This window comes from Strongylocentrotus purpuratus, unplaced genomic scaffold (assembly GCF_000002235.5).
Source record: "Strongylocentrotus purpuratus isolate Spur 01 unplaced genomic scaffold, Spur_5.0 spur5_scaffold_1, whole genome shotgun sequence".
NCBI lineage: Eukaryota > Metazoa > Echinodermata > Echinoidea > Camarodonta > Strongylocentrotidae > Strongylocentrotus > Strongylocentrotus purpuratus.
Window position 1 is genome coordinate 12434943 of NW_022145594.1, and position 19155 is coordinate 12454097.

The 19155-nt window shown below is 36.0% G+C and overlaps 1 protein-coding gene across 1 annotated transcript; it reads left to right on the forward strand.

Annotated features, from left to right (window-relative positions):
- Nucleotides 1-13541: 13541 nt before the first annotated feature.
- On the forward strand, nucleotides 13542-15667 carry LOC105439984. Its single transcript, XM_030978964.1, has 2 exons — nucleotides 13542-13609; nucleotides 14977-15667. The coding sequence occupies exons 1-2, from the start codon at nucleotides 13547-13549 to the stop codon at nucleotides 15376-15378; spliced, it is 465 nt and encodes a 154-aa protein (XP_030834824.1). The 5' UTR covers nucleotides 13542-13546; the 3' UTR covers nucleotides 15379-15667.
- Nucleotides 15668-19155: the final 3488 nt, after the last annotated feature.

Sequence of the window (19155 nt, forward strand, 5' to 3'; positions counted from 1 at the left end):
AAAAGTTATTTAATAAAATGTCCCAGACGAAAACATGACATGAGAAATGATTGTTTCTCTCTCTCTCTCTCTCTCTCCATTTCTCTCTCCATTTCTCCCTCCCTTTCTCGCTCGCTTTCTCAGCACACTTTTTCATCCTCATCTCTGGTACGGTTTTCCGCTCCGCTATTTGCTTTTATTACGAAAGTATTCCTTTCGATCTTGAGAAAACTATACCATAACCTTGATATGGAGAAATAAAACACGCCTGATAAATGAGAACAATGTTACTGTAATTATAAAAAGTACCTCTTTTGATTGTAAATCTCTGTTGCATCAAAATGATACGAACAAATGTTTATTATGGTATATTTTCGGTACTAATATACGTAGGACGTTATACGTTTTACTTTGTCTCTCCGATGAATCCCACCCCACCCGCTCTGGATTCCTCTTTAGTTTCCATTTTGTTATCATGATTTACATTCAAAAGTTTTACTTTTTATAATTATTGTCCAGTATTATTCTTCTTATTTCGATATCACAAGGCGCTCGTTCCGTGTTTTGTTATTCATTTATCTCAAGATCGAAAGGAAAGGAAAATCAAATAGCGGAATGGAAACAGTACCAGAGATGAAGATGGAATTTGGCGCTGAGAAAGCGAGAGAGAGAGAGAGAGAGAGAAAGAGAGAGAGAGAGAGAAAAAATAATTTCTCATAATCATCTCTTTGTTTGGGACATTTTGCAATATCACATCCTTTTGCTCAAGTAGGTGGACAACATTATAAGAGAAAGAATGAAACATTATCTCTGACTCATAAACAACAACAAATAGCAAGAATACCCTACACAAACAGAAAAATCATGGAGAGGGAGATAAGGACAAGAAAATAATAAATAAACATGAAAAGAGAGGATTCTAGCGGAAGATGATATAGGGGAAACAAAATAGTTTGTAACTATTGCTTGGAGAGCAAAATAATTATTCTGTATTTATTTACTAATGTAGAGGTTTTGTGGTCGAGTGGATGCGTCGCCGGACTGTCGATCACAAGGTCCGCGGTTCGAGTCCCGCCGCCGCACTAATGTCCTTAGGCAAGACATTGATCTACATTTGCCACACTCCACCCAGGTGAATGAAATGGGTACCTGGTAGGGATTTATTCCTTGAAATGCTAGAGCGCCGTATGGCAGCCGTGCTAAAGCCGGGCTAGGATAATAATCGGGAGCGCCAGGAGGGTCAAATCTGACTGACATGAGCGCTATACAAGAACCCACTATTATTATTAAAGCGTTTTGAGTATGTTTATGTATTGGCGCTATATAATTATCAATATGTATCAATGTATTGACAATTTTTGACAATTATAGTATGTTAGTATTTATTGACAAAGTATACAAACAAATATGACACAGACATATTTGCAAGTATTTGGGACTTTATATATAGAAGACGCGAAAAGAGCTATATCTTTGTCTTTGGCCCATTATCCTACAGCTAAGTTACGTAAGAGGAGCAATGAACGTGACCGAAGGTAAGGTCATTGTCATGGTTATAAACTCCAACAATAGAAGAGCGGATGTCAGGTTAAGGGTATAATTGGTGGCATTCTGGCATTCAGCATGTATATACTACATATATAACCCTGTTTTTTTTTTGTTTTTTTTGTTGTTTTTTTTTTTTGGGGGGGGGGGGGGTCTTGTTGTTTTTGCAGTTGCTTTTGTTTAAAGAATTTTAATGGGATCACGTTCCGACATACTCATAAATAAAAATTGTTAATCATATAACGTAGAACCAGATTTTACCCTATCTGAAATAATCCTTCAAAGATATACAACCATGCAAGATAAAGCAATGAACAAGAATATGTGATAAGATAAAATGTCACAGACAAAAAGATGATTATGAGAAATTGTTTCTCTCTCTTTTTCTTTCTCTTTATGTATTTCTACCCTCCCCCCTCTCTCTCTCTCTTTCGCTATTTCTATATGTCTCTCTCTCTCTCTCTGTCTCACAGAGAGAGAGAGAGAGAGAGACATATAGAAATAGCGAAAGAGAGAGAGAGAGGGGGGGGGGGGAGGGTAGAAATACATAAAGAGAAAGAAAAAGAGAGAGAAACAATTTCTCATAATCATCTTTTTGTCTGTGACATTTTATCTTATCACATATTCTTGTTCATTGCTTTATCTTGCATGGTTGTATATCTTTGAAGGATTATTTCAGATAGGGTAAAATCTGGTTCTACGTTATATGATTAACAATTTTTATTTATGAGTATGTCGGAACGTGATCCCATTAAAATTCTTTAAACAAAAGCAACTGCAAAAACAACAAGACCCCCCCCCCCCCCCCAAAAAAAAAAAAAAAAAAAAAAAACAGGGTTATATATGTAGTATATACATGCTGAATGCCAGAATGCCACCAATTATACCCTTAACCTGACATCCGCTCTTCTATTGTTGGAGTTTATTACCATGACAATGACCTTACCTTCGGTCACGTTCATTGCTCCTCTTACGTAACTTAGCTGTAGGATAATGGGCCAAAGACAAAGATATAGCTCTTTTCGCGTCTTCTATATATAAAGTCCCAAATACTTGCAAATATGTCTGTGTCATATTTGTTTGTATACTTTGTCAATAAATACTAACATACTATAATTGTCAAAAATATGTCAAGCAAATAATCTTTGGATACTGTATTGGCAGATATATCTGCCAATATTGTTCCGCCATTTGATTGTATGCCGGCATCATTCCTTCGTTTACATTATTATAACATATCCCTGCTGATGTACACATATATACATTATATTTATTATAGGAAACGAAATAGAAAACGGGCAGCTGATAATGTCGAAATGAGAAGAATATTACTGTACAATAATTATACAAATGTTTATAATTTAGTATTTATTATACGTCGGACATTATATTATACTTTACTAAAAAGATATAAACAGACAAAAAAAGAGACGAACTAAAGAACAAATCAGAGTTTGGGGGAGGGGGGGGGGACAGACAGAAAGATATCATAATAATAAATACAGTAATACAGTACAAATAAGTCTAACTTTCTATACCCCCCCCCCCTCTATCTCTCTCTCCCTCTCCCTGCTCCTGTCTTTCTAGCTGTCTCTCTGTCTATCTGTCAATGTCGTTTTCCATCTTCATCTTTCAAATTTTTTTTCTATTCCGCCATTTGCTTGTAAGCCGGCGTCATTTGTTCCTTGAGATTAATTATTATAACATATCCCTGATGATGTACACATATACTATGTAAAGCTCTGTTGCGTCAAATCGATATATTAAAAAAATGTTTATTATGTGTCGGACATTATAAATTTTTTTTTTAAAGAGACAAACTAAAGAAAACAAATCGGAGCAGATGGGGGTGATCGGAGAGACAAATATCATAAAGATAAATAAAGTATACAGACTACGTACAACTTTCTATCCCCCTCTCTCTCTCTCTCTCTCTCTCCCTCTCTCTCCCTCTTTGTCTGTCTCTTTGTCTTTCTGTCTATCTGTAAATTTCGTTTTCCATCTTCATCTTTCAAAAAAAAATTCTATTCCTCCATTTGCTTGTACGCCGGTATTATTCCTTCTTTGAGATTAATTATTATAACATATCCCTGATGATGTACAAATATACATTACATGAATTGAAGGGAATGCCAACAAACGGCTGATACTGTCGAAATGAGAAGAACATTACTGTACGATAATTATACAAATTAAATTTTGAATGTAAATCTCTGTTGCATCAAAATGAAATGAAACGTTTTATGTTATCGCAGGAAATTGTATACGTCGGACACTAATTCGCACAAAAGAGTAATCTAGAAAAAGGGGACAACATTATAAGAGAAAGAATGAAACTTCCCTTTTTATTTACAACAAATATTACTGTACAATAATTATTAAGAGAGACAAATATCATACAAATAAATACAGTATACAGACTACGTCCAACTTTCTACCCCCCCCTCTCTCTGTCTCTCGGTATCACTGTCTATGTCGTATTCCATCTTCATCTTTCATAATGTTGTCTATTCCGCCATTCACTTGTATGCCGTTATCATCCCTTTATTGATTATTATGCTATATTGGCGGTACTATACGTCGGACATTATACTTAAGCCAAACGATAATTATAATCAAACAAAAAAAGCGACAAACTTAATAAAGAAAAGGTCTGAGCTGGGGGGGGGGGGGGGGAGGGGGTGATCAGAGAGACAAATTTCATAAAAATAAATACAGTATACAGACTACGTCTAACTTTCTACCCCCCCCCCTCTCACATATACCTTATATTTATTAGTAAAGGGAACGAAATAAAGAAGGAGCGGCTGATAATGTCGAAATGAGAAGAATATTACTGTACAATCTTTATAAAAAGTAAAACTGAAGGATGCATGCGGTCCCCTGTTCCATGTACAAGAATGATGTCTTACTCGCAACCTACGACACTTTGCTCAGTCAGAGTGGGACCGTCTCTTTTCGCAAGGTCCGGAGTTCAAATCCCAGCCCGGCACGAACGTCCTTTGGCAGACAAGACGTTGATCTACATTTGCCACTCTCCGCCCAGGTGCTAAATGGGTACCCGATAGGATGCGAAAGTTAATGTGGTTTGCTTAGCATATATTGTGAGCCTCTGTATGATGCCTGGATAGAATGCTCCCCAGGGACTGGAAAATGTGCATACATTGTGTGCAGGCAAGCCTGAATCCAATGACCGGGTAATAATATATCTGTAAAGCGTTTAGAGACGTCGTAGATCTTTTAAGCGCTATAAAAAAAATGAATATTATTATTTTTATTATTATATAAATTGATATTTCCTAATACCTTTGCCAATCAATCTCCTGAATCAGACTGGGGACCATCCCCTGTTGCATGTATGACTAGTTTTATTCCTGATTCTTATATTTGTATCTATATTGTTTTAGGCGTATTTGTCTGTGCAATTATTACATTTGGCATGCATCATTGTGGGAAATATTTTTATTCATTTATCTATATATTTTGTAGACTACGTCCCCATTTCGGAGGATTTATGTGGCAAAATTGAAAACGTCCCCGGAAGCATTTAAAAAAAAATAGTCCCCGATTAGAAGGATTAACAAGTATGTGTGCGTGTGTGTGTGTGTGTGTGCGTGTGTGTGTGTTTGTGTGTAGGGGAGAATGCACATAGGAAATCAAAGTGCCAAGTCAACATCCCTACCTAACATTACAGCCTTCGCGTTGCAGCCCAATATTTCATATTTAAGCAGATGTAATGTAGATGTATATTATGCCTCTTTGGGGTTTCAATACTAGGGGAGGGGCAACAATCAGCAGAATATGTAAAACAATACCCCGCCAAATATGGTTACTTCTTATACTAATAAGGAATTTGGGAACATGTGGCGAAATTATTATTAACCTTATTCTCAGGTGAAAAAAGCCCCTCAATAGACGTATAATAATAAACGAGTAAATGTTTAACTAAATATCCCCTGTGCCCTCTTACAGATACGTAAAACCTATGAATAAATAAGTATTCATGTATACCTACATCAGTTTCGGAAATCTATAAAGAGTGGGGGAGGTTCTGATTTATTCTAAAATTATGTTTAATTATATTATGATTTTTAATAATATTATTAATATCATTATCATCATTATTGTATTTATTTACTTAATAATCAATTTCATTATTATTATTATTACAATGTATTATCATTATTGTTTTTAGGCCTATCAATACTATTAAATATTAATTATACTACTATACTATTATTTCTCACATACTTAATTACTTACTTTCACAATCAGGTGCGGTTATCTTTTTACTCTGCGCGTTATATATTTAATGTAACATTTTATCTATATTACTTATAAAGATTTATCTAGTAAATGTAGCATGGATCTGTTTCATCTTTACTAAATGCAAACTGCCCCACCCACTACCTCTCTCTCTCTCTCTCTCTCTCTCTCTCTCTTTCTCTTTCTTTCACACGTTATATGTCTCAGATTCACCAACGATAACCGGATTTTCTGTTCATCGAAATGTGAGTAATGCCAGCCGGGAAAATTTAATATTCACTTGCGTATCGGATGCGAACCCTCCAGCGTATATTTTCAAGTGGTTTCGGAATGGACACATCTTAGACACTGACAACTTACCAATGATTTTGTCAAGTGTTGTACAACAGGAAGGCGAGACTATTACAAAGAGTATACTTACCCTCCAAAGTGAAATAGTCACTCTCAGAACATCCCTCACCTGCATGTCCATCACATCTCTGGGTAATGGAAGTGCGGTCATTGACATTTTCCGTAAGTGTTAATTTGAAGTCATCTTGGGAGTTTCTATTGTTAACAAAAAATAAAGAAATAGCCAAAATGATCCATCGACATTATCTCGTTATGTAACTTCAGGAAAATTCAAAAGACACGACCTTATATTCTCATGTATTATTTTTTTTGTCAACAACATCAGTACTTGGTAAGCTATTTCAATATAAAGTTCGGGTCGGGAGTTCTTTTGCCCAATACGTCACAGTTCACTCACATTTTCCATTTGATCCTCGGAGCATCGTCTACGAACGATCAGAGTGCGTTCAGTTTGATTCGGTTGAAGAATTGTATAATCACCCTCCTGGGTAATTTCTTTGAAAGTTTATTGATGGTATACGCATTACATAGCAACAAACTGTTATTTAAAAATCCCAATCTGAGGACTAGAGGTTATTTTTAAAACGGAAAACATGATTTTGATGCTTCCCTTAAGAATACCCTTTTAAACGATCGTTGGGGTGATATTAAACCTCGATGTATGAACCATTCTATAAACCCAGAAAATTATTATTATTATCAATATTGTAATTATTATTATTGTTATGAATATGATTATTATTATTGTTATCATTATTATTAGTATGATTATTATTATTATTATCATGAGTAGTAGAAGTGGTAGTAATAGTAGTAGTAACGGTAGTAGGAGTAGTAGTAGTAGTAGTAGTAGTAGTAGTAGTAGTAATAGTAGTAGCAGTAGTAATAGTAATAGTAGTAGTAGTAGTAGTAGTAGTAGTAGTTTTCTCTCATAATGTACAGTAATGTCTTCTTGTACTTCATTATTTTTACAGCTCTTCCTGTTCCTCCATCTCGATTAATCATCAATCGAAACTACACGACATCATCATCTATGTTTGTTGGTTGGCAACCGGGTTTCGATGGAGGGTTGAGGCAAACTTTTTCATTGAAATTCTGTCCAAATGACACGCAAGAAGACGAAGAGCGGTGTGGTCTTGTTACGAATTTAACAGACACATACTTCAAATTGAAAGGACTGAAACCACTCACCTGGTATCGGCTGATTCTTTGGGCAATCAACAGCGCTGGTCAAAGTGTTGCACTTGACACAGTGGCATCAACATCTCGTACGAATTTATCTATGTTTCTTCTCAAAAATAACAAGACCTTTCCGATTATTAAATGCTATGAGTAAAGGCATTTAATCTTAATCTTAGAGGATTCCTATCATAGATTCTGTGTTTATAAATGTTAGAATTTTCTTTAACCATCGATTTCTATTCAATTAGGTCCTATCCTTCTTTCTAAATTGAAAATGATAATAATTTTCACTTGATGCCTGATTAATTGAACTAATGGAAATTGCTGAATCCCTATTATTATCCTCTTCGAATTTAGTTTACCAAAATTCGCTAACATTAACGTTCCAAATTAATCATTACACTCCCCACAAAATATAAAATGCACCTTTTTTTTTCTTCTTTTCTTTGACACATTTAAGTTCATACATATCTGGGCCCAGTTGCACAAAAATTACCACTGATGGTAACTTTGCCATCAATGGCAACTACCATGGTAACAGGGTTCAACAGCCAATCAAAATCAAGGTTTCCATGGTAGTTACTATTGATGGCAAAGTTACCACCAATGGTCAGTTTTGTGAAACGGGCCCTGGTGTCCTTTATATTATGCTTTTAACATGCGAATAAACAAACACTTTGAATTTGTCAAGAGAGTTCTACTAGATAAGTGGCATACTAATTATAACTTTCTCTTTCTGTCTTGTATTTCTTTGTTCCTGAAGCGTTGTCACCGCTCAACTATGGTAAGATATATTTGATTGGTAAAACATTATAAACGCAATAATTTACACAAACTTATATTATATTATTTTCAAGATTCCAGCCGAGAGTTCATCTCAAATTAAGATTGTAACTGTTCGAAATGCAGATTGAAATACGCTCGACATATTTTGATTTTCCCGGAATGGATGATAAGAGATACAGGCCACTATGTGGGGATATTCATGAGCATGATGCACATAACAAATAACAATTTTCTTTTCTTAAACAGCGAATTTCAATGAATGACATCGACACGCGTTTATAAATTTTGGATATTATCATCATAATCATTATTATTATCATTATTGTTATTATTATTGTGTCTAGGCAGGGAATCCACCCCTTACCTTGTAGTTCACATCCCGGAGACCAAAACACATTTTTTATCGATGCTACTTAGTGTCTGGGTCTCGTGTGGCAACTGTAGATTTATGTTTCGCCAAACGACATTAAAGACTCAAACTCCACTCCATGACTATTCCACAAGACGAGAACATTTCTGAAACATTTTCACTTCCTCATTTATGTACTGATACGTCTCTTTTAATACTGTGCATTAAGGATAGTCCCTATTTACTTTTTTTTGCTGGCAGTGTATTTCTGCATTTTGTGAACTTGAAAATCTTATCTAATTTTCGGTATTACCCTTTTTAGGTTATAGGATTAAGTAAAGCAATCTTGTATCAAATGTATATTTTGTCATTACAAGGAATGAACATCACTCTGAACAGGTTGACAGGGGTTCTGACATTTTCGGAGACCAACACCGAACATTCCTTGGAAGAAACCTGTTTCTTTATCTTAGGGAACACTACCTCTACACCAGATTGTCTCTCCATAGAAAAGTGCATTGAACCTGGGTCAGAGGTCAAGGTTGACCAGGATGATGACTACCTGGTCTTGACCTCGGGTAGAGGCTTGTGCAGTAAACCAGATCGCCCAACAGATGAAGAATTTCAAACTAAAATAGGTGAGGAATTTCAAACTAAAATTCTTGAGCTTTTAATACTGTAGATCAAATGATGTGAAAATGTGAAGTTTGGCGTTCAATGATTTTAGGCATATTCCGTCATAAGCAAGGTGATGACGCTATGCCTCAAAAGGGGATTTTGTTGACATTCCATTCATCAGTGACTGATAACGATATAGATTTCCTCGATATATACACCAGTTTACAGTTGTGTGCACCATTTTAATTGGCGAGTAAACAAAGCCAATGACCTAGAGGTCAGTGGTATTTATGCGTAAATTAAGATTGCGCCCATGCAAATTATGATAACATCACTGCCTGCGCGCTGCGCTGTGCGCTCTCATCATAATTTGCATGGGCGCAATCTTAATTTACGCACTAACCAAATGACCTCAGGGCCAATGACCCGAGGTCAACTGTCTGCGCATGCGCACTGATACAACCGTAAACTGGTGAAATGTTCAGTTTCCCGAGACGAACTGGAGGAATACAGGAAAGTCAAGAGATCACAAAGGCCATGCGGTGCCAGGTAAAAATGTCAGAGGAAAAAATGTCAGAGGTAAAAATGTCAGAGGTAAAAATGTCAGAGGTAAAAGTGTCAGGGGTAAAAGTGTCAGGGGTGAAAATGTCAGAGGTAAAAATGTCAGAGGTAAAAATGTCAGAGGTAAAAATATCAGAGGTAAAAATGTCAGAGGTAAAAATGTCAGGGGTAAAAATGTCAGAGGAAAAAATGTCAGAGGTAAAAATGTCAGAGGTAAAAATGTCAGAGGTAAAAATGTCAGAGGTAAAAATGTCATATCTAAAAATGTCATAGGTAAAAATGTCAGAGGTAAAAATGTCAGAGGAAAAAAATGTTAAAGGTAAAAATGTCAGAGATACAAAGAAAATGTCAGGTACAAAAAAAAATGTAGGGGGAAAAATTGGTGCCATCATTATATCTCGGCACTTTATCACACAAAATTTCAAGATGTAAGCTACTGGGCTTGTCTCTTATATTTTATAAATGACTGTGTATTGTACTTCGTACATGTCCTGAGGATAATACAATGTGGAAAATAAATTTGAAACTTATATTTTGTGATCAGGTTTGCATATATTAATTTCTATCATTTTTCGATATTTTATATTGGTTGATGTTTTAATGTTTATTTGGTTTTAAGGAAGTAGGCCATAAAATATACATAGAATATTAAGATTGAATGAGATACAACAGGGAATCAGTTATAAAGATCGCACAGAAATTTCACAAATTCAGTAATTAGACCCATCTTCATGTCCATCCCAGCAAAGACTGTTATGACAAGAAAACGTTAATAAAAAGACACGGATGCTTTGTCCCCCTCATCAATACTTTATTACAAAAGTTTAACAATGTTAAATATTGTCAGATAGTAGGCCTACAAGTGGTAAACGTTGAGACATATCTACCCAGGTATTTTGTCATGTGCTTTCGAGTTTCGACCATAACACTGCAACTTTATATTTAAAAATTACGATTAAGAAACGTGGGAGAAATACAGTATAAGTACCTCAACTTCAACCGTTTTTGTTCTGCAAAATTCATGATGCATTTTGTTTAATGTGTAGACTTGTACGAATATGTACCTGCTGGAAACTGTCGTATACAGTGTATGCCAGCACACCTTGTATAAATCCTGCACCAAATATCCTTCAAACAATATTACCATGTATACAAGCAGTATCATGATCAGGGGCGTCAATCCTGGGGGGGGGGGGGGGGGGGACGGGGGGACACGTCCCCCCTCCCCACGAATGTTCAGGTGGTGAAATGTACCCCCCATGTTTTGTCAGAAAAGAAGTTCTTTAATAATTTAATGTAACGTCAAAGCTTCCGCGCGGGAGGGTGGGGGGGGGGGGGGGGAACTGAATTCAAACAAGGATTAAGAGTCGAGAACGGTATACAACGAATCGTCTTCTTTCTCTCAAAATGTATTGAAACGTCAAAGATAAAAAAAAAAAGGCAATGAATGAACCGGTCACCAATGAAATTACATGCCATGAAACAGAATAACTAGAGAATGTGTGTGTGTGTGTGTGTGTAGCAACATAACGTGGTATAATTTTGAAAGTAACTGTAAAGGTGACATGTAATTGTGTCCCCCCCCCCCATGCTCTAACTCGGATTGACGCCCTTGATCATGATGCTATAAATATGTACAGTAAAACTATGTTTCTGATAATTATGTTACTCATGAATAAATATTTGTCAATTTCAGTGTTTGATCTCTCACATCAAATAATTATAGAACGATGTAGCTTAAACAGAACCTCTGCAGAGCGCGCGCTTATCTGGAATATGATGGTGCGGTTAGCATTTGATGTAACATTGGCGGCTTTCTGTTTTGTATCAGAGTATCAAGCTGCTTATTGATGTTCTCCCAGACTATTTATACCGCAATAGTGATCGACGATCAACTCTTTGCAAAGCGCGCGCTTCTCTGGAATGTGATGGTGCGGTTAGCATTTGATACATGGGCGGCTTTCTGCTTTGTATCAAGGTATCAAAGTATCAAGCACACAAAAAAAGTGAAATTGTTGGAAATATTCATTTGTAGGAAATTACATTTTATAGTAGTCATTGCCACATTTTAAAATGTCCATCAATCTTCAGAAGGGACGGTGAAGTGGGGGCGGGGGGGGGGGGGCGGAGGACTCACGGCGTGATATGTTATCTTCTTCTTTCTTTTTTTTTTGGGGGGGGGGCTGTGATGACTTTTCTTTTTATTTAGTGATTACACCATCGAGCCACAACTCGGCCTATATTTGTTCATGGCCAAACTACTCGATTTTAGACATTCTTTTTTCCCAGAAGTTTGCTCAGTGTACCAGTATCATTTGCTAAGACAAAGGCATATGAGGGGGAGGCAGCCGGGTCATTACGAAGGATGCACCCCCTCCCCCGTCTCCGCTCGGCAATATTTGGGCAAAAGGTCCCAATTCCGGGCAGTAAGGTAAATAAAAGTTACAGAAAGAAGAAAATAAAGCAGCGCTGAAATTAATGAAATTTTTACCTCTGACATTTTTACCTCTGACATTTTTACCTCTGACATTTTTACCTCTGACATTTTTACCTCTGACATTTTTACCTCTGACATTTTTACCTCTGACATTTTTACCTCTAACATTTTTACCTCTGACATTTTTACCTCTGACATTTTTTCCTCTGACATTTTTTCCTCTGACATTTTTACCTCTGACATTTTTACCTCTGACATTTTTACCTCTGACATTTTTACCTCTGACATTTTTACCTCTGACATTTTTACCTCTGACATTTTTTCCTCTGACATTTTTACCTCTGACATTTTTACCTCTGACATTTTTACACCGAGCCGGCCATGCAGCATATAATAACATTTATCTGACATTGAATTTCTATCGCGGTGGATGATAAATCACAATATGGCATTACTTTTGACTATATTAGTCATTATTAAAACAAACACTATAAGTTGTAGAGTGTGAGAAAATATTGAACCTTATTTCTTTCCTTACAAACAATACTACAGAAAGGAAACACTATCTCGAATTAATGTTGAAATTGCACAACTCTAAAGTTTATCAATTATTGTTGCTCTATTTTAGTCATTGACCCAACGATCAAGGGGGAATCTTCTGGAACTGGCTATTTCATCACGGCTGGTGTGCTTGCCGTAGTGATGTTCGCAGCAGTTGGGGTTGTTTGTTTGGTGAAGAAAATGTCAGGTTAGTATGTTCAATATGTACTCTCCCCCCACTGTGGCCAATCCAGGCGCGTACGCAGTGGGGGGGGGGGGGGGGGTTGAACCCCCCTCGATTTGTTTAATGTGTGTATTCTGGAGGACCCCCCCCTCCAATTTTGTTTAATAAAAAAATAAAAAAAGAAGAAGAGAAAAAAGGTGACCCAAAAAAGGGACCCTACTGAACGAAATATCAGTCGGCATAATTTTCCAAATATGTGTACTCTTACCCCCCCCCCCCGCTTATTCATTGGCTGGATGAGTCGTTGCGAAATTTTCTTCAAAAAAACTGGACCCCCCCCCCCCCGAAAAAAATCCTGCGTTCGCTACTGGGCCAATCAGAAATCCTTGTCGGGACCTTAATTGAAGTTTTTTGTCTATATTTCTATGTTTTGACATATTTATCTCGTTGCACTCTTTCAGGTAGACTTTACATCCTATTTCTAAATTGTCTACTCGTCCGTTCCTTAAGTTCTCTGTGTCCTGGTATGTTTCTCCTGCCTGATGATTGTGCCGAAGTAATTTAACGATTCCTCTTTGACCATCCTCAAGTGTTCTGTCTGATACATTTCTATTAAACAACCTTGAGCATAAATTAGCCGTTATAGATTCTCCATATACATGTTCATGAAAAACGTTCATCATGTAAAATATGTGTGTGCCTTAATTCTGAGTTACTCCTTCAACATTTTTTGTTTACAGTACGGAGCATGATTTTATCAAACACTGGGACCATCCCACCAATCCCGACGTCTGATCCAACCAATAAGCAGGTTGGTATTCACAGATGATGCACCTCTGTTTCGTCTTTCGTATCAATATCACGCCTTAAGAAGAGCGCAAAAATGAAGCCATTGTCATGATGAGTTCATTAGTCAAAGAAAATATGAACTACAATGAATTTGTATCTTGCTTTTAGATTAGCTAAGGGCCATATTGTGGACTTTAACCCTCCCGGTCAGTTCAATATGACATTACGTCCTATAGTTGGATTCAAATTCCAACTGTTGACTCTTTGACAGTGCGCAAAAAAATGCAAAAGAAAGGGAAGAAAATAAAGAGACTCATGTTTCTTAAAGGAAAGGAAGACGCGCCACAATCAAAGGAAAAGTGGATAAGATATAGTGTTTAGAATGCAAAACATATATATATATATATATATATATATAAATATTTATGAAGCTCGGTCGCTTTACTTTACTTTGCCGCATATATTTCTTTAATATCTGGTGCTTTTGCACCCAAAAGGAATGGGAAATGCGTAACAGAGCATAACAAACGTATTTGAAGAGATATTTGCGTCCAGGCATATAAGTTTCATCAGGACCTTGTTGATTCTTGTTCCCCCAAAATAGGATAAAAATTACATAACTTAGCATCTGTAACACTTCAAAATTCTTTACAAAAAAATAAATTAGTTTAAATGGTTTAGCTAAATCTTAGCCTAATCCCTCGACTCGAAATGAATTCGTACATGTTGTTCCTTGAATATGATATAGATTTTTAAAAAAATCCCCTCAGTTTTTAGTTTTTCATATTTTGAACGAAGTTATTAAACGATCAGTTGCTGAGCATCCTTATAAAGTAGGCTATGTACGGTCTCATGAATGGGAACTAGTTTTTTTTTTACTAGGATGAAATGAAGAAAAGAATTAACTCTTGGTAACTTAGCTCAGACGCGTGTACTGTACAGTAATATAAGCCTAGGTTCCCAATATCGGGTTAGTCCATTAAATATGATTTTCACATCGTGAATAAGTACATAAATATACTTGGTATCGTTAAGCTGTCAAATTTGTAATGGTGGGGGGGGGGGGGCAAAGGTTAAAGTTTGCCCCGGGCATCATTATCACTAGATATACGCCCCCTCTTTTAAAAGATAGTATGTCGTACATACTTAGTCATAATATGGATTTTTATTCATTCATTTAATTTCATTATTTGCTTGTCCTATACTCATTTAATGTGGATAGTTGGCTTCGCTCACATATGAATGAAAAAAGGCCCAGACATCCAGTTAAGGAAAATGAATAAGATACAAAACATTGATAGTACTTGGAATGATGAAATGATATACATGATATTGATTTTCATTTTAATATTTACTTGAAAAGTATTTTTCTTGAACACATTTTTGTAGATGGACCAGGGAGACAATGCTGAAATAGCACAGGAACACCCGCCTAGCGATTCCAAATCGACTACGAGCTACTGCATGGACTTGAAGCCTATTCCTCGCACAGACGATGACGACTACGTCAGTCCTAGTTTTACTAGAAAGGAATCTGAGGCTGTGTATGTGAATAAAGACATGACAGAAGAAAATGCAGTGCAAAACGATCAAGACAATGGTTATGTAAGTCCAAGTTTTACTCGAAAGGAATTTGAGACTGTCTTTGTGAAAACAGACATGAAAGAAAAAAATGCAGTGCAAAACGATCCAGACAATGATTATGTCAGTCCTTGTTTTACCCGAAAGAAGTTTGAGCCTGTGTATGTTAATTACAGAATTCAAGGCGCTGCAAGTCGACCAACACCATGATTATATAAGTCTTAGTTTTACTCGAAAGGAGTTTGAGCCGTTGTATGTTAATTACAGAATGAGGCCACTAAAAAGGAATCAGATGGTCCTCATAATATTACTACCCTTTCCAGAGCACAAGAAGATGATGATAAAACAACCACTACATTCATGGAAATGAAATCTATTTCGCCTATGCCGTCTATGTTTCATGGTCTTTTCCCAATGATAAAAAAGAGTGACACAATGGGTAAATCTAAAGTTGTGTATGCTAACAAATGAATAATGCAACATGAGAAATAATTCAAAGATCCCACTTAAAGCCAAATATCGAATTTTTTGGGGGATTTTTTTTAAGGAAACTTCCATCGTCGTTTTGTAGATCAAAGTTGGTAACGATCTGCATAAAGAGGTTTATTTGCGTTGTGTAAACTGAAAAATATATTTAGTAGATAATTTGACTTCTGAAAATATCGAGAATATTTAGAAGAGACTAAAATATAATTCGAGAACATACGATATCCAACATTTTAAACAAAGTACAGTGTAAGCCTATACACGGTATATGAGTCGTGTTATTTTCTTTAAACCACTATTTTCATGATTGTATCACATCTCTTTGCTACTGAGTAGGCCTATCAAAAGAATATCAAGAGAAGGCCGCTCATTCTTTATTACGGTTAACATCGTATATTATGTATAATCCAATTCCTATGTAAGGTACTAAGGTTGTAACAAAAAACACCAGATAATGACGAAAGAGTTTGCTATTATCTATTGATTCGGCTGAATCATCATATAATTTATTTTAAAAAATATATATATAATAATAATAATAATAATCAAAACGAATAATTTGATTTTAGAAACATATACTGCTAGACATGTAAAATTCGGACCTCTGAAATAAGACTCTTGTAAGTTGAGCACAATTGCTTCCTTTTCCTCATTTATTGTCACAGCCTTACGCAAATTTACTTAATTAACCTATATATATATATATATATATATATATATATATATATATATATATATTTCAATGTATATAAACATCTTTATTTTTATCACATGAACATCTACATGACATTGTATGAACATTGTATTTGCTGGTTTGTAACGGAATGAAATATTAAACGATTTAAATTTATACTGAAAATATTGAGTAATACCTAATATAATTTTGTTTTAAGGATTTTATCCAACCCTTTTGGTATTATAATTCCAATCTTAATTTGTGATGTTGAGATAATTTTAAAAATGGACTTTAGTAAACTTATAATGTATCATAAATGTTGTTCATCATAGAATGTAGTCGTTGACATTATTCGTTTTGTCGTTGAAAACGTAATGCATATACACGGATTATGAATTATCATAACTTTCTTATGATAGATTAGAATTGATGACTTTTATGCATATTTTATCAAATAATCATGCAAATTCTTGAACTAGGTTGTAAGATGTATGACACAATAATATTTTGTATTGCATTGTACGGTACCTACACACTATTATATTTTATATTGTTATGTTCTTCTATTGGTCACTTCATCTGATTTTACATGTGTAATTATAAAGTAGTATATTCCTATTTCTCCCATCCCCTCTTTTGTTCTGAGGCTCTATAATTTAACACATGTAAATCATAAGACAAATGACATGCAACGATTGTCCTTTTTATCTTTTTGGTTTAGTGCAGATAACATAAAGTAACCCTGATACTGTTGTTACCCTTTCCCTATTCTAATTGTGTAGGCCTTTAAGTGCAATGACAATGCTTGCGTCTGTTCCAGTGCAAGAACTATTCTCTTTTATCAAATGGGTGCAGAAACCATTACACGTTCGTGCAATTTAGTTAACCATGAACAAGATGGGGCACACGCAGTGATGCTACGATCCCATTGCTGGGATTTCTTCAAATAAAATGTGCAGTTTAAAATCTTAATAAGCTACCAATAAACTTTGGTTTTGACAGCTGACGTAATTTTTCAGTAAACAAACCTTTTCCATACCTTATACAATCTGGCGGAGACGAAATCTTTTGTTTGTGGGTAGAAAGCGTGTTTGTTTGACTATAACCGCTAAACGTAGATGGAATAATCCTTTATGCATGGCAATATGCAGAATCACTGTAAAGCACTAAATAAAATTCCATAACTGAAACAAGTGGTTCTTAGAGTCAATTTATATTCTTTTTCTAATGTAATTATTTGTTGGTGTGATGGCCTCAATTACATTTCGATTACAATTAGTAAGTGAGATAACAACAAACATAAACGTGATTTAAATAGTCAGTGTCATTTGAATGGATGTAAAAGGTACAGAACGGGATAGGAGAAGAAAAGAAAAGAGAAAAAGAAAACTTGAATATGAATATTGAATAGAGAGAGAGAGACTTAAAGAAGTGGTGTGTGAGAGTGAGTGGGGGAGATAGAAAGAGAGAAAGAGGGAGAGAGAGATGGGAGATAACTTTAAAGGAGAGAGATACATTGCACCTTACACAAACAAAATCATGAAACCGAAATCATACAATCATTCAGAAAATTATTAATGACGCATTCAAACTGTCAAAGTTAAATTATAGCTATACAAATATAAATTTTATAAACCATCATAAATTTAATCAGAAAATTATCTGAAGTTTTAACCCCAGTCGGAAAACTCAATTCTTGCGAAGAAATCAGAGAGACTCTATAACTCGCATATTGTAACTTTAAAAATCGAACTCAAAATCAAATTGAAATGTAGCTTTACATAGTGATTTAGAATCAAATAGCTCAAAATTTCAAGAAGCATGAGGGAATATACATTACATAGTGAAGGCGGAAATATCGTATAAATACATGGAAATATGAGATGTAAATCTTTTTGTACCACTTTTTCTTTCGTGTCCATCATCTGAGCTCAAATGTTCTGCCAGGCTTTTGCACACTGAAGAGCCTTCTCATTTGCTGCCACTAGGTCATCCAGGCAGCATATTGGTCATCTAGGAGTGGGCATCTTAGTGTGACGGATGTTCCACACTCGCACTCGGTGTCTGTGTCATCAGTGTATCCCCATTTATGCATGTTCTATTTGCATCGCCCCACCCCTATGCGAAGCCTATAAGCCAGTTCACGGTTGAAGTCTGAGCATGAGCAGATAAAGGTCATTGCAGAACACATTTTGAAATACACGGAGACGAAATACTGCATACGTACTCATACAATTTATGTAACATTATTCATTCATGCACATTCAGTGCACTCCATGATACTCAGGTGGAAGTATTCTTTGAAAAGGGGAAACAAAGGCTATTTATAATAATAATACATGAGATTTATATAGCGCTATTATCCATTTTAATTAAATGCTCAAGGCGCTTCAAAATATAGCACCTCTATCGCTGTAGGAGTGATTATTTCAAAATGTAAAAATTGGGACCTCTTTGGGACTTCCACGTCTTCCAGTCACATATGGTCAGATGGCAGCTGTTCCTTGGTCGGGATTGGTAGCTTTTCATGGAGGTGGTTTTCACAACGTACGTTTCCCACAAGAGCACTCCGGTTGAATGAGGAGGTTTTGACAGTGGCTGGACTGTATGAAGGAAGCTCTTCCTTGATTTCAGGCGGGATTTCAGGCGGGATTTCAGGCTGTTCATGAGAGTTTAAAGGGGGCGGCGGGTGTCCTCAACTTGTCTTCTGCGTTCGGTCCTACTTGCAACTGTTCTGCGGACATCGGACGGAGCGATGCCGGCCAGGATGTGCAAGCTGTCCACATTCGTGGCCTTGAGGCAGCCAATGATGCATCTGCAGCTGT

Bases quoted from the DNA above. Each gene is read 5' to 3' on its own strand.
- LOC105439984 (XM_030978964.1), top strand. From the start codon at position 13,547: ATGATTTTATCAAACACTGGGACCATCCCACCAATCCCGACGTCTGAT. The intron at 13,610-14,976 runs GTTGGTATTCAC...ACATTTTTGTAG, and splicing joins CTGATCCAACCAATAAGCAG to ATGGACCAGGGAGACAATGC.